This window comes from Antedon mediterranea, chromosome 10 (genome assembly GCF_964355755.1).
Source record: "Antedon mediterranea chromosome 10, ecAntMedi1.1, whole genome shotgun sequence".
NCBI lineage: Eukaryota > Metazoa > Echinodermata > Crinoidea > Comatulida > Antedonidae > Antedon > Antedon mediterranea.
The window spans coordinates 20133793-20150847 of NC_092679.1; the positions used below are offsets into that span (position 1 = coordinate 20133793).

A 17055-nucleotide genomic window follows, 5' to 3' on the forward strand; every position below is an offset into this window, starting at 1 on the left:
TGGAGAATATTTAATTTAAGTTAGTATAGGTTATTCGATATTTTAGCGCCTGCAACGTTTAACAACGATTTTATCTTAAATAGTATATTAGGGTTTCAAGTTCATTGTTTCACACTATACAATATACAATATAATATACAGAACATAAGTCAATAAATAAATTGTGTTTATTGTTATATTTAGACGTTCTATTCTGCGTGTTAATTGGTTATAAATTATCAGCTCAATTTCGTTTAATAATATCGTTTGCGCAAGGCCGTGAAAACATTTATACATTGACTACCGGTATAGCTAGGGATAGATCTCTTCTCTCTTCTAAAGTTTACCATGACAGCCCTTGGATACATTACATTAATAGAATTACATTTTTTGTAACAATTCAAGCCGCTCTTTCTTTCTAAAATAATAATTGTAATAAGAGTGTAACAACATAATTTTTTATATACAAATTACAACTAGCTGACATTTTGAAACATAATAAAATAAATAAAAATGATTACAGAGAAAATACATGTAACCTTGTGATTCAAATACTTTATACTCATATTAATATAATTATTTGTGTTCATCCATGGAAATACAACTTAATTCATTTTGGCTTTTCGATTCAACTTCATTTTTATTCTCGCCATTACCACTTTCTACATCCTTTTCTTCCGGCTTTAGTATTTTACACACATCATCCTCCTCCATTTTTTGTTGACTAACATCGCTCATGTTATGCTGTTTTCCTTTTTGCACATGCGTATTTCTAAAACTTAATAACCAGTTATTCGCAATATTGCTGCGTCGGAATCTTAGATGTTGAATTCTTTCCTTCAATATCACGCGGAAACGATTTCCTTGAAGTAGAATGGTTAAAACATTTTTACAGGCGAAAAAGATAAGAAGTTCATTTACTACATTTTTACCGATTAACAGATACATTCGAATGACAAGAAACGGTGCGTCTTGTGTCATTACATTAACAATTATCGACCAGACCTCCGTCGCACAGCAAGTAGCCATACCATTCCGTAGTTTTTGGATGCCGCCTGCTGCTAATTTCGGCAGTCTCTGCGTGTTCGCCTTTGCTGTCATAGGCAGTGTAAAGTGCACCAAGCTAATTGTCCAAATTGTTAATATCACATATATTATAGTTATATCGTATTCAATTTCATCCAGTCGTAGTCCTTCAGATGCGAACTCTAAGATGTCTGCGCCGCTGCCGATGTACACTAGAAGAAGTTGTGAAAGTTGGTCACCAGTTAGGTTGCCACGGGGAAGAATCCAACGACCAATTATAAGGACAAATATTAGTAACTGCTGAAGAATTAATGACCAGCTATCTGCTGTACTCTATAAAAACAAGAACATAGCTTATGAAATTATAATCTATTTTGTAATTTATCGAATTTCCTAGCAAGCAACCAATGTGGTGATTAAGAGATAAGTTAAGTGTGGCGATTGTCACCAACATAGTACAGTAGAACAATATATTATATCATACCAAGAACTTATGAGGAAATCGGTCTATTATTGCTTCCTACAACGAATTAAAATAAACCCTTTAGTGCCAATCTCCAAATGACATTTTTTGTAAAGTCGCAGCTTGTAAATAAAATGGAAAGAGCTTTTGTTTGTCGCCTAAATAAATTTAAACAAAGTTTAATTTTATTTATTCTTTTTTATGTCTTTAAGCACATGTCGCCAAGGATTACCAATAGTAGGCCTAAATTAATTAATTAATTAATTCTGATATCCTATCAGATAGGTGGTATTCCTCCTGATACAGAGGATTATTGAAAACAAATATATTGTTATGTACTGTTCCATAGATATGAATTTCGAAAAATCCTCCAGAAATGGATTGAAATGAATTACATACAGGCAATTCTAACCAGAAGTCTACAGTGTTGTTTGTAGGCATCTCTGATATTCCACAATCTTTATCGTCATTCGTTTTCACTTCTGCAAGTCTGGTGTCCAGAACGTACTTTTCAAGGATCCAGATAGAGGGGATAACAACCGTTAGGTAACATAGAATACAAGCAAAAAACCTGAGAGAAAGAAATGTTATAACGGTTGTTAATCGATGAGTTAAGCTCTGTCTACACTATCATAAAAAAAAGGTTTGATGTGCCCAAATATGGTAATAAGCTTAAATATGGTATTGAAATGACATCATCATGTCTATATATGGTCACATTACATTTTACTTGTCACATAAAGTACAGGATATTTTGCTAAATCAGTTCATATATAGTAGGCCTAATAAGAATATAATATATATAATAATACGACATATATCAAAAACTTACCATTTCCATTCTTTTCCTTTGCGATATAAAACGACAATAATAAACTCAATATACATAGCGACAAGTAAAAATAACAAAAACCAAAGATTGGAATTCTTTACAAAAAACGTTGCCTGATATACACACAATGTAGCGTGAGCCGTAAACAGGCTTCTAGCCAGAAAGGATCGCCCAAATTTGATCGAACGTAACACCGCCCATACTGAATGTGTGTCGTTAGCCGGCATGATGAGAGTTTACAAAAAGACGACACTCGGCCTAAACAAAATTAAGCTGACTTGAAGAGTACTGCTGGCACTATTTCGGTAAAATTCGGGTATTATCAGACTACTTCGGTAAAAATGTTTTGCTCGCAAAAAAATAATGTGTTATCAGGTGTATAAGAAAGGCACGTTACACAATAGCTGAATATTCAACTGTGAATAAGAAATATAACCAACAACCACAGGTTTAAAACTAAATTAAAATATTATATTGTATTACAATCAGTTTTAGCACACAAATAAGCGGAACAATTAAATAACTTAAATGGTATCCAAAGTTTACATTAGTGGCTTCATCTTCATCGTGACAAACTGCAACTATTTCCTTAATGGTCATTTAACACAATAAATGACAGTTATTACTCAATGAATAGTGCCTCTATTCTGAGAAGAAAGATAGAGAATACATTCTCTATCTGTATAAAATCGTACAAGGGGTACAGGGAAATATATTATATTACAATAAGTTTTACTAGCTACATGCAGTTTCATGTCAAGCTACACGATACACAATTACTTCCTTAGTGGTCAATGATCGATGACACATAATATTCACTTCATAAAAAAATGAATAATGCCTTTATTCCTGAGAATAAAGTTACGATCGTACAAGAAATATTCGAAAGAATAAATAATTACGCAAATATGTCATATAATAACATTAATAATAATAATGTGCAAAAACATATAGGCCTTCTTAAGATGAGAAGATACTATAGGAGACTTAAGTCAAGTTTGCCACTGTACTGTTTGGAGCAGTGTGGCCAGCGATGAAAACGTATTTGAATATGTTGTATGTATAACACAAATGAGAAAAAAAAAAGGTTATCGTTTTTTTGGCAAAATTATGATTTGGTTACAATTATGCTAGATTTTGTCGAAATAATGTATGAATAATAATTCTAGAAAAATCCTTTTATCAGAATTATGCCAGATTATTACTAAAATTATTCCTAGCATAAATGGTAGATGCCAGATTGGTCAAAATTATGCTAGAAGTATGTTAGATTTGGCCACTATGGTTTAGAGATCATGGCTGTTACGTTCCTATACTGGATCACATGACTACAGTAAGTAACGTGATACTCAGATTGATAGTCTGCAAAATGAACAACCTTTCCAGTGGCAGTGGTGGCAAACAAAATATTGCTAGTGTACCCTAAATATAAACATTTATTGCATTGGATAACTTATTCTTAAATAAACAATAGTATTTCTTATGTATTTTCGTTTCATAATTCATCAACGTTGCCATTGTCCATATCCTGCTGTGGTGTTTCAATTATTCCAGTCTCTATGTCATTTACTTTTTCTGACACTGGATTTCCATAGTCCGCGTCATTTTGATCTTCAATTTCACTTTCAGGATCTTTTTGATGCTGTTCGCCGCTTTGCGCATGCGTAGCGCCTACCCACCTCACTGCAAAACGGTTCCGTCTTGATCTTCGTATTTCAATTCTTTCTTTCATTATTGTGCGGAAGCGATTTCCTTGAAGCAGAATTGTTAAAATATTTTTACAGGCGAAAAAGATAAGAAGTTCGTTTACTACATTTTTACTGATTAGAAGATACATTCGAACGACAAGAAACGGTGCGTCTTGTGTCATTACAACAACAATTATCGACCAGACCTCCGTCGCGCAGCAAGTAGCCATACCATTCCGTATTTTCCGGACGCCGCCTGCTCTAGCAATTGGCCGCCGACGTGTTTTCGCCGTCAAAGGTAGCGTGAACTGCAACAGGCTAATTGTCCAAATTGTTAATATCACATATATAATAGTTATGTCGCATTTAATTTCGTCCAGTCGTAGTCCTTCAGATGCGAACTCTAAGATGTCTGCGCCGCTGCCGATGTACACTAGAAGAAGTTGTGAAAGTTGGTCACCAGTTAGGTCGCCACGAGGAAGAATCCAACGACCAATTATAAGGACGAATATCAGTAACTGCTGAAGAATCAGGGACCAATTCTCTGATGTACCCTATACAAGAAAAAGATAATGATGATTTTTAACTATAAGTCAAGAGTTTAAAAGAGCAATTTAGGATAGCGATGTTTGGTTGTCGGGAAGTAAAGGCTGTATGGCGACACCAGCAAAGCAAGTCAATGAAAGTAATTCGATTCGAATTTACATGCCGCATTATTATTCCAGAAGACGGTTGTAGAACACCCACAACGTCGATCGACATTATCAACCTCCCTTCCTTTACTTCTTTCTTGAAACAGTTTCATAAGGTTCAAGACGTCGATTCCCATGACACAGTACTCCCAGGCTTCTGGTACAAAGGGGGCCTAGACAAGTATTCATTGGCTTACAGTTTTAATGTAATACTCACATCCAATCCAAATAGCAAGAGAAAGTCTATCGTATTGTTGGTAGACAGCTCTGACACTCCACAATCTTCATCGTCGTTCATCTTGACCGCAAGTCTGGCGTCTAGCACGTCTTTTTCCAAAAGCCAAATAGAGGGGATTACAACCATCAGGTAACATAATATAGATACAAAAAACCTTAAAGAAAATTGTTTTCGTTAATTTGGGTAAATAGTTTAATTTCAGCATTTTTAATGAATAGAAAGTAGCTGGCCTAACGCTCAATATGTATTTTATTCAACGGTTTAGAGAGACAAGTTTGCGGTGGTCGTATCGAATCAGATATTTCTCTAGTACGGTTATTTCACTTGAGTAAATACAATTTCCTTAAGTGGTACTCATTAGATAATAAAAACAAAGTATTATGGTGTTTAACTTAACAATACGGTTATTGGTGGTGCTATTCATGAATCCAACAAGTATTTTATGTAAGTCAATAACTTATATATCTTAAATAAGATAATTTTCCATTGGTCTTTTGATGTCTATATCGGTTGTTTTATTCGATACGGGATTTGATATAGTAATTTACAGGTATTAAAAAAGTTACAATATCTAGTTCTTAGTAACTACCTAATGAATAGGTTTTTTCTTCATGAGTATAATATGTAGGCTACCGTATTTAAATAGTTCACAAACAATGACCGCACCGTTTCCGGCACTTATATCCAAAATAACCATGGCTTAAAATTACCATCCGATTACAGAATATTTTCAAAACGTTGGATATGCCTACTTTGGTTAAAGATTGAATTAAACCAATATGTCGATAATATCTAGAATAAATTTTTTATCTTGGATATCTTTCAGTTGATGAAGAGAAATAGGGAGGGAGGAACAAATATCAAGATAAAATACTGCTGTATCTAATTTAGACGAAGGACGAACATTTAAGCTTGATTCCCACGTGTAGGCTACCGGACGTAACGCAAGGGCGTGCGTACATGCAACGCAAGTGAGTTGACCAAATCACAAGCGACAGTTGCGTTCCGTTCTAGTGGGAACCAAATCGACCAAATACAGCCCATGAATATAAACGTAACGGTATACATGTGTGCTTTTACGCATGCGTAGATTAAGTTTGTTTGTAAATTGTATATTATATAACCGCCTACCCTCCAAAAGAAAGATTACTATTAGTGGATAATTCCTCTATGCATGCTATTACTTAACATTATAACTTTCAAGAATTTTAGATATTCTAGACTCATATAAAGGTGATAACATTGTCAAACATACCATTTCCATTCTTTTCCTTTCCGAATTATAACCAAGACAATAAATTCAATGTACATTGTACCCAACAAAAGTAACAGTAACCATAGCTTGCTATTTTCCACAAAGAATGCCACCTTGTACACACATAACATAGCATGTGCCGTAAATAGACCTCTGGCCATCAGTCCTCTTCCGACTTTTTTTGACAGCAACGTGGATCTCAACGAAGCTTCTTCTTCTTGGACCACCATCTTGTCGAAAACAACACACTTTTCAAGTCTTTGGTCTCTTAAACCGAGTTAGCAGCAGCTCGATCTCGTGTGTGCGCGTATAGTCGTTACAAGCAATTTAATTGAAAACAATAGAGTTACTATGGCGTCCATGCATACTTATCTCGCCTATTCATTTGCAAATAAAGAAGACGTCATTCATTTCACGACCTTCCTGATCATAAAAGAATAAAACCCGGATTTAGTAGGGATGTAATCCGACAATTTTCTGAAGGTTACGGAAAATTATCAGTTGCTTTAAATAATATTTAATACCATGCTAATCTATTTTGATAACTGCATTGTATGAATTGTGGTTATTCTTACAGATCAATTTTGGAAATTTTGAAAATACTGGCTGTTATCTATATTTTATATGAGAATTATTGCTGTAAAATTTCATTTTATACGAGTATTGAATTCGCAAACAAAAATTAAAATAAAGTATGAACAAACATGGTAGCAACAAAATCCCGTAAACCGCGGTACAGCACAGTTTAGTTCAATAGATAGATCATCGGTACTAGGACTATATATTTAAGGGGATGCGTACAATCATTTCCGAACAAAACATTTCGAGGCTGATAGTAGGCTAGATGTAATAGAAAATGATCTCACTAATTCAAGACATTAAATCATGCCTAAATGTAACACTCAGGAATGGTAAGATTTCAAATTATGACATTTTTCCAGAATAAAGGAGTAACTTAAGATTATATTAAAATATATGAAAACAAAAACTGTGCCATTGCCATAACTAATATATCCACTTTCTAAAGAGAGATTATCATCACTATTATTAATAATATTTGTGACGATATTACATTAACAGTGTTTTATTTTTAGATACTGTACTGGAAAACACTAGGTATTATAGGCTTATTGCTGTGAATATAAAAACACGTCTAACACTTGAATACAATAATAGAATTAAATTAAGTATTTATGTCATAATATACTAGGCCTCGTGAAATTTAGAACGAATTTACTATTAATTTGCTTAAATTCTTAATTCAGGTAGCTTCTTCAATACGCACATTTTGCCACCGGAAATACGCACGCGTATAGTACGCGTGAATAAAGAACTAGGCCTATTCTCAAACTCTTTCTAATTTTCATATTTATATGACTGGAATTTTCTCAATGCATGTCTTATTTTAGATTAAATATTTTCACGTCTGAAGAACTTTGATTTGATAGTATGTCAGGTGAGATGCAGCGTGGTGTTGGAGAAGAGCACAATAATAGGCCTACTGAGTTACAAGGCAACCTTGATTCTGGGTACAGTATATACATTAAACATTAAGCATTATTTTGTTCACAAAACATTTATTTATGGCCGTCGAAAGTCAGCATTAAAGGTAAAAATGGGTTAAAATTTCAGTTTTAATATTAATATTTATTTAGCCTAACCAGGTCGGCTCTTTCGAATGGCCAAGAACACCCAGATGGTCGATCGTGGAACGATTTTGTAAAAGATTCAACGGAGACAATTGATGATTCCGTTATAGGCCTAGTTGTAAGTAAGGTAATTTTGGTTTTATAACAGAACCAACCTAGACCTAGGCTAGGCCTATACCTATTGTGTCCCGCAATTCCGATGAAAGGAAGGTTCTAGCCCTAGGCCTAGCCTAGACCTGTAACGATAAAGTAAACATTCCTGATATTTTCATTTCAGCCGACGAACAACTCAGCAGACATGGATCAGTCGGCGATCGACAGAGAATCGGACGAGGATAACGAATCCAACAGTAGTACAGTCGTTGGGGGTGACGCCGATGATGAATTGTCCCCAAGCCCAGCTTTAAAACGTCGAACTAAAAAACCAACGTAATTAACAAGTATTTTTAAATATATTTTCATTTAAACAACCACTTTTAAACTATCGTACGGTAGGCCTACTTTTATAGTTAAAACCCGGTTGTTCAACAAGACGTCTATACAATATACACGGTAGTAGAGTATGATCTCAACAACAAAAGTATGGATCGAAAAGCCTTTAATTTTTATTTTACCCTACAATATTTATTTTTCCATAAATCAAATATACTATAAAGATAGATAGATAGTTGAACAATTCAATCTAAAATAAAAAACAGGTAATTTTTTCAAGTCATTGTTTCATACAATATCACATTGTTGCGGGTTGCAGTTCATTGGAAAGGTGTTGGACTTAGTTCAGTTTGCTAGCAAATAAGGCCTTTTACATTTGCTGAAAGTATACAAGGGGTCCCACATAGACGCAAGTAGGCGCAAAAGTGCTGACCAATCACAAGCGAAAGTCCGGATGATCGTGTGACGTGTCTTTGCGTTGCCTTAGTGAAAACCACTTTCAAGAATACATGGCTACGCAGTAATTCTAACATATTAAAAAATGCTAACATGAAGAACTGTAACAAACAGTCAAACTGTTAATTTTCCCCTCTTTTTAGGAGTATAAACGCTCTCGAATCCACCAAAATTTCCAAATTCGTTTTTCTTTTTGGTATTTTTTTCACAAACAGAAACGACTCTCCCTCTGCGGCGGTGGAGGAGGACCAAGAGTGTAGACAGATCGCAGAGATGATAAAGGGTAGGATGAAAACAAAGTCTTTAGCAGAAAAACCAGGTGCTGCTGCTTCGAACATAGATCCATTGCCGACCATCGAGGTAGTGGAGAATGCTGACTCACCATTTAATGTTAAATCGGAAGGGTATGTTTATCAAGGCAATCAAACAGCAGAAGAAGATGATTGGTTGATATTATTAATAATTTTTAGCCTATTAGGCCTATTAATACCAAAGATCGTATATCAGACAATCTTTGTTATTACTCCATACGCAATTTAGGCCTAATATTATTTTATTGTGCTCTGAGAAAGTTTAAATATTATGAGTAATGTAAGGGAATTTTGTAGGCCTACTACTTTAATTTTGTTTTTTTTCTTCAGAAAAGATGTCAAGAAGGAATGTGTACAGAAAAAACAGCCGCTGTCTTCTATTTTTGCTCAGATAAAAGGTGAGATTAAGTATAAAACCGGTCGTTCGATAAACAAAACACAACTCAACTTTATTTCAGATATAGGCAGCACGAAAATGGATTACAACCTACGGTACACTACAACAACCGGTTATTATCGTATGAGCCTAACAAAACTTAAGCCTTGTCTATACTATCAAACTTTTTGTGACAAATAAATGTGATGTGCCCATATATGGACATGATAACGTCATGTTATTACCATATTTGAAAATATTTGGGCACATCACATTTTGTTTGTCAAACTAGTTTGAAAGTGTAGGCTTAGACAAAGCTTAAGTCTGTTTTATGATGGATAAATCAACCCTTCAATTACGTCCTGTTTATTAATAATTCACCTTGTAAAAGGAATTAAACTATCTTTTTTTACTTTTTAATAGGGAATTCCCCTTCTGCTGCAGCGGCGGACGAAACTGGGCCAACAAGGGTACGTAAACATTTCTAAGAAAACGACAAACCGGAAATGAAACATAATGGAGAGAGAGAGAGAGGGTGGAATAATATTTTTTTTTGTATAGAGATAACACTTTGTACAAGTTTTCGTTAAAAAAAAAAATATTTGATTGTTCAACTGCTTATCTTCATATTATTTGTATAACAAATTAAAGAGCTAACAGAAATCAAAGGTTTTCCATACTTTTTTCAGGGACGTGAAAACAGTGTATTTGCACCAATGGCAAAAGGTAAGATGTGATAAGAAAAAAATATCTGGAAATAATAAAACGAAGAAAAAAGACAGAGAATTCAATGTTTCCATTAAAACGAATCTTAGGCAATTTACGGTAAATTGCGAACTTTGTTAAAATTGCGCATAATAGATAGGCCTATGTTGATCTTTTCAAAAACAAAATTTTGTTGATAGGCCTAATGTGTATGATTTAATAAAGAAAATAATTTAGGATCTCTACAAATGATGACAACGGTTTTTTTTAAACAATTAAACAATAATAATAATAGAGGCTGTGTACATGTTTTACCTTGTTTGAAATCGTATGTAAATAAATAGTGTTCTTTATTTATTTGTTATTGTATATATAGCACCGATGGCAGCTTCGGCCGCAATGGTTACAGGCCTAAAAAAATGGCAAATAAGATCGAAAAGTTCGGATCTAACCAATACATTTTCCAAGGTAAGCTGGTTTAAGATGAATCTTATGCAAGGTAAAATGTAAGTATAGGCCTAGAAAAGAAGTCATTTTACGTCATTTCCACATGGTCGGGGTGAACTTTATTCGTCATCATCAGTTACGCCTTTCGTCTTGGACGTTTCCACTATTATTTTACTCTGTTATAATGTGCAGGATGGTTATGTGTTGAATTATTCGAAGGACTGAAATCTGAAGAGTCGTATCAGTATGTTGTATACAATTATCGAAAAAATTGTATTTTGCGATAATTTCAAAATGTATTGATTGATACATAAATATAATAATCCATTTAATTGAATTGAATTGTTGACATTTTCCTGTACTAAAAGCATTCAGATTATTTTGTATTACAAATCTTTTTTTAGAAATACTTTTTTTTATCTTGCGCCCGGCCCCCTATATCGACTTCACACGAATTACTAAATCTTTATAATAATATCGTAAATGTTTTGTTGTGAACCCGGCGGTGCGACAACCTTATTTTGTTTCATATGCCTGTATTTATATTCAACTGTAAGTACAGTAAATACAAATAGATTATGGTCTACACTGCTGGTAAACTCGGAGTTGTCAAGAAAAGTTTTAAAGTTTATCAGTGGAAACACTTTGGTAAACTTCAATTTGGTAACTAATGAAAACTCCGAGTAGGCAAACAACCTATACTTAAGTTACATTCACTCTTCACACGAAAGACGCTGTGTTGTTAAATAATGGAAAATCATATAAATAATTGAGTGAAAACTGAATTAAGTGTGAATATTGCTTTAATCGACACGTCTAAAGCTCTGAGCTGTCTACACTATCAAACTTTATGTGACAAAAAAATGTGATGTGCCCATAATGGATATGTTGATGCCATATCACTACCATATTTAAGCATATCACTACCATATTTTGACACTTTTTTTTCTTAAACTAGTTTGATAGTGTAGACATAGCTTAGAATAATATAATTTTATTTAGGCATTTTTGTTTCTTCCAGCACCCGACTCACATGGCCGACATCCGAGAGAATTGGAAAGCAGAAAGAACCCGTCTGCCATTTCCGATAATGTTACAAATTCAACAAGAAGCGGAACCTATTTTACAGAACATTGTTCGCACTTACAAGTCTGCTCTAGGTTCGAAACACAAACTTACTCTACAGGCTGTAGCTAAATTAGAACAAATGAAACTTCAAATACACGGAGATGGTGTTTATACTTAAAGCTGCTGGTAGCCCAAGACAAAATTAAGATATTTGGTTTTTTTTACACATTAAATCTCAATAATGTTGAATGTTCTATTTTATTTTATTGGTACCCATTTCAAAAAGAACTATTTGATTATTGTATAGTCATGATTCAAGGTCTGACTACACTATCAAACTTGACTACGAAAGTGGTAGAAATATGACGTTATCGTGTCACATACAGTTTCATTTCATTTCATTTCATTTATTTCGTCTCACATAGTTATATCAAAAAAATAACAAACAAAAGAGAGAGAGACAGGATTACCAAAAGCGAACTAAATCAAACTATCAAGTAGGTCTCCAAAGAAAGTTTGTCATTATACACTATCAAATTCCGTGAGAAGAATGAAATTTAAGAAGAATCCCAAAGTCTAAATACAGTAATATATTTATGTCTTATTTAAGCAGTTTCGTCGAGAACATGTGATTATTTTTGCATGTCGCCCTCAATGAAATGCTAAACTTACAGATATTAATATTGCGATTATTTTGATAGGGAATGTAATCATTTTCCTGAAGCTACCTTTCAAACATAACACGTTTTTCTTTCCCGTATTCCTCTTCTCATCAATATTCACATAATTCATAATATTTTTATTCGCTATTAACTATCGACCCTTCTTTCGCTATACCACCATCATCATTTTTATTTAAATGTATATTTTTATCATCCGGGGCTCACCCAAGATGCCTCACTGCTATCGATTTATTTTAATTGTTACTTTGCTATCATATTCATAAAAACAGCTGTTACACAGACAATATTTGAATTTTGCTTTCTAATCTTCGTTTTATAAGAAATTGTTGAGTACTGCTTCACAAGACTACCAGACCTACCAAATCATTAATATATCTCTAATACTCTATTTAGTGGAAAATTATCTAAGTATAGGTACTATTATATGTTGTAGATTCCGTTAATATTAGAACCATTCTTTGATGTGACACCCCTATTTTCAGCAGGGACATCAATATTTAAAGCTCTGTCTACACTATCAAACTAGTAAAAAAAGTGTGATGTGCCCAAATATGGTAGGGATAATATTCCCAAACAAGTGATATGATATTATCATGTCTATACTATGTGTACATCACATTTTAAAGTGTAGACAGAGCTTAGGCATAGGCCTATCACTACCATATTGTGGTACATCACACTTCTTTTTATCGAACTAGTTTTATAGTGTAGACAGAGCTTAAGAAGGCAACTTTCCCGTCAAACAAAGGACATGCTTTAACACTAGGCCTATACGCCAACCCGGCTCCTATTGGGGGACACGTTCATTAAGGGTCTTTAGTGGGCCCGGGGCACGGAATGTTCTCTTTTAATAAAGAGATTCTGCTGTATAAGTTACGGTCGACCACCTCTGTAAAACCATTTAATGATCATCCCATACATCATGCATAAGTTTGTACTGAGATTTAATACTATAGTATTATATCTAAGTATTTTATTACCTGCGTACAAAAGACAAGGAACATGTGGTTCCACATATGTCTCAGTATACAAATTGAATAAAGCTTTTGTAAACAAACAAAAGATATGATCAAACACTGTGGAGAATATTAAATTAAATTCACCGGCAAAATAATATGTTTATTGATATTGCATGATGGTAATACTAATATTAGGCTAGCACATTAGATGAGTAGCCAACTTAGTATCTTTCTACACTTACTATCCAACTTTATGAATCCGAGATATTAGTTACCAAAAATGAAAATGAAGACACAGAAATCCGCGAAAATGAGACTTCATTAGTAAACAATGCAGTCATAAATGTAGTTGATGTGCGTAATGTATTCGCCAAAGTAAAGCCTGGTAAAAGTACTGGCCCTGATGGAATTGGAAATCGTGTTATTAAATACTGCAACCAAGAGTTGGCACCGATATATACCAAACTTTTTAATGAGAGTTTAGCAAGTGGTACAGTGCCCAATCAATGGAAAACGGCCTGTATCTCACCTATTCCTAAGATAAAAAATCCCAAGGAACTTAATGACTATAGGCCAATAGCTATCACATCCAATGTTAGTAAGTGCCTAGAAAAGATTGTACTTAGGCAGTTGCTTGATCAGACCAAATTGTTTCTCGATCCTCTCCAATTTGCCTATCAGAGTAATAGAAGTGTTGAAGATGCTGTGCTCTTCCACTTACATAATATTTACCAACATTTAGATGTGCCTAAATCATATGTAAGATGTTTGTATATAGATTTTTCTAGTGCTTTTAATACCGTTGAACCTGGTTCATTAGTACGCAAACTTAAAGAAATGAACGTAAACGACACATTGACTTCATGGATATATAATTTCTTAACAAAAAGGTTCCAGTATGTTAAACTAAACGGTATTTTATCTGATAAAAGAACTGTTAGCATTGGCACGCCACAAGGGTCTGTTATCTCCCCAATGTTGTTTTCACTGTTCACCAGCAGTTTCAGAGCCAATTCAAATGAATGTTGTATAGTAAAATATGCAGATGACACAGTCATCACTGGATACATTACTGGCAATGATGAAACAAGCTATAGACAACTAGGATGTGATTTTTATCACTGGTGCTGCAATAACAACCTGAAACTAAACATAAAGAAAACAAAAGAAATGCAAATTGATTTTAGGAAAATTAAAGAACCCTTAGAACCTCTGATTATAAATGAAAATGAGATTGAAGTAGTAAATGAGTACAAATATCTGGGTTGTATAATTGACAATAAGCTAAATTGGATAAATAATGTAAATAAAGCCACATGCAAAGCCAACCAAAGGATGTTTATTTTAAGAAAAATGAAGTACCTACAAATTGACAAAACTATACTTAAATTGTTTTATAACTCTGTAATTCTCAGTGTAATACTTTTTTGTAATGTTTGTTTTTATGGTAATACAATGCAAAAAGATAAAATTAAACTTAATCGAATAGGAAATAGAGCAATTAGACTAGTAGGAGAGCACTTACCTGATGTTGAATCCTTGTATAAAGAAAATGTGTTAAAAAAAGTAAAAAGTATCATTGATGATGAAACACATCCTCTTCACAAACAATTTGCTCTCATGAATTCTGGCATAAGACTACGTGCACTTAATACCAAAACAAAACGGTTTAGGTGCTCGTTTGTACCTAATGCTATACACTTATATAACTCCAGAGTACAAAGGTAAAATGTAATTGTAACCGATAATTTTTATCTAATTTTAACAATTTTTAGCCTCTTAACTTTTTGTGTGTGTTTTTGTAAATTGTATTTTATATTTTTGTATTTTGCCAGTTTTCAAATCACATTTCTGTTTTTTAAATGGACAATAAAGTATATATGACTATGACTATATGACTATGACTATCATCCCATACATCATGCATAAGTTTGTACTGAGATTTAATACTATAGTATTATATCTAAGTATTTTATTACCTGCGTACAAAAGACAAGGAACATGTGGTTCCACATATGTCTCAGTATACAAATTGAATAAAGCTTTTGTAAACAAACAAAAGATATGATCAAACACTGTGGAGAATATTAAATTAAATTCACCGGCAAAATAATATGTTTATTGATATTGCATGATGGTAATACTAATATTAGGCTAGCACATTAGATGAGTAGCCAACTTAGTATCTTTCTACACTTACTATCCAACTTTATGTGACAACAAAATCTGTATAGATATGTCCATATAAGGACATGCTGATGTCATATCACTAACATATTTTGGCATATCACTACCATATTAGGGCACATCACATTTTTTTTTGTCAAACTAGTTTTAATAACACAACAATGTATAAACGGTAAAGTTGAGGAAATATGTGAAAATGAAAAATTGCTGCCCCAACCGAAATTCTAACGCGGAACCTTTAGCTGTTTTATCTATTTAAAGTAATTTTGTAAGAGCCGGCGGCATGATCAAACAGCTTGATATACATTTTATTGATTATTAAATATTAATTATTATTATTATTATTATTAATAATAGAATATAAACAAAATATTATTAACTATATTTACTAAATTCGATAGAAGAATGACATTAAAATGTTATGTAAAATGTAGACGAAGTTGTTTAAAACAAATTATTATGTATGGGTGAAAACGAAAGATTGAGTGAACGATCGCATTAAACGTGTTTATTGATGTTGAATGTAAACTTAATTTGCAATTAGCTACAGCAAGCATAACCACTTGAGTGGTCGTTTAAAATGTATCGTTCAAGATATTTCGTCCCACAAGTATAGAAATGACCTCAACGAAACTGTGAATGAAATTGCCACAAACAAAAATCAACACTTTAATAAAATTGCGACAAGTAAACTCTTGCGACGGTCTATTAGACGCAAAGCAATATACTATATGTGATAAAGACTCATTTATTAGTGTAGAGTGATTATTCTAGCAGCAATGATTATCTAATAACAAGCATTTTATGAAGAAGAATCTGCTAAAATCCCCCGCGGGACTTATAAGCAGGCAGCGCAAAGCAGGCATGTGTATCGCTAGGCCTAACAGTGAGAATACGTTCATTGCCTAATATGAGATATAAACAAGTAATTCGTTTCTAATGAGATCGCGGTGGAGTCTTTAACCAACAGCTTGTTGTGACACAGCTTGTACATAATCGATACAAAGTACAATAATATAGATTAGCTTTTCGTTCAAAGGTACATTAATACATTCTCTTGGTGGTTATTTAGCCACTTATTACTATCTGTTGAGAGATTACCATCACTTCGTCTTGAAAATGACAGTACACTGTCGGTTCAATTCGTCAAAAATAAACAGTGGAATGTACAGGCACTTAAGATAAATTTAGGACGGGTCCGGAACAGTATGCTAGAGGGAAAGAACGTTGAATTATGCAACAATAAATGAATCATTGACAATAAATAATACTATAATAGTACACTTGAAAGTTATACAGCAGTAAACAATATATTGAGTAACATAAATTGTTCATACTGCGCTTTGAGACTATATAACATAAAGCACAATGGTTAACCAATAACAATCGACAGTTTGATTTATCCATCGCTTGTGATTGGTCAATTATTTGCGTTGCACTTACGTCCTTAAGCTTGGTTCCGACGCAACGCAAGGACATAACGCAACGTAAAGCTTGGTTCCCACTAGAACGTAACGCAAGGACGTAAACGCAACACAAGCGTTTTAACCAATGACAAGCGAAGTTATAGACAGTTAGCAATCACAAGCTAATAAGCCATCGCTTGTGA

The 17055-nt window shown here is 33.6% G+C and overlaps 3 protein-coding genes across 4 annotated transcripts; 1 reads left to right on the forward strand and 2 right to left on the reverse strand.

The window, feature by feature from the left end:
- Positions 1-555: 555 nt before the first annotated feature.
- Positions 556-2356, reverse strand: LOC140061302 (transmembrane protein 26-like). Its single transcript, XM_072107811.1, has 3 exons — positions 2301-2356; positions 1868-2039; positions 556-1338 (listed from the first exon to the last, which is right to left on the reverse strand). Exons 1-3 carry the CDS (start codon positions 2354-2356, stop codon positions 556-558), a joined length of 1011 nt encoding a protein of 336 aa, XP_071963912.1.
- Positions 2357-3481: 1125 nt separating this feature from the next.
- Positions 3482-6555, reverse strand: LOC140060641 (transmembrane protein 26-like). Its single transcript, XM_072106939.1, has 3 exons — positions 6174-6555; positions 4898-5072; positions 3482-4542 (listed from the first exon to the last, which is right to left on the reverse strand). The coding sequence occupies exons 1-3, from the start codon at positions 6401-6403 to the stop codon at positions 3796-3798; spliced, it is 1152 nt and encodes a 383-aa protein (XP_071963040.1). The 5' UTR covers positions 6404-6555; the 3' UTR covers positions 3482-3795.
- Positions 6556-7534: 979 nt separating this feature from the next.
- On the forward strand, positions 7535-11867 carry LOC140060665 (uncharacterized). 2 transcript variants are annotated; one of them, XM_072106965.1, is made up of 9 exons: positions 7535-7702; positions 7829-7949; positions 8100-8251; positions 8926-9114; positions 9352-9419; positions 9821-9867; positions 10087-10123; positions 10479-10570; positions 11571-11867. In XM_072106965.1, the coding sequence occupies exons 1-9, from the start codon at positions 7623-7625 to the stop codon at positions 11793-11795; spliced, it is 1011 nt and encodes a 336-aa protein (XP_071963066.1). In that variant the 5' UTR covers positions 7535-7622; the 3' UTR covers positions 11796-11867. The 2 variants fall into 2 exon arrangements, with proteins under 2 accessions (XP_071963066.1, XP_071963067.1); XM_072106966.1 differs by having other exon boundaries at positions 7536-7702; positions 7829-7940.
- The last annotated feature ends 5188 nt before the right edge of the window (positions 11868-17055 follow it).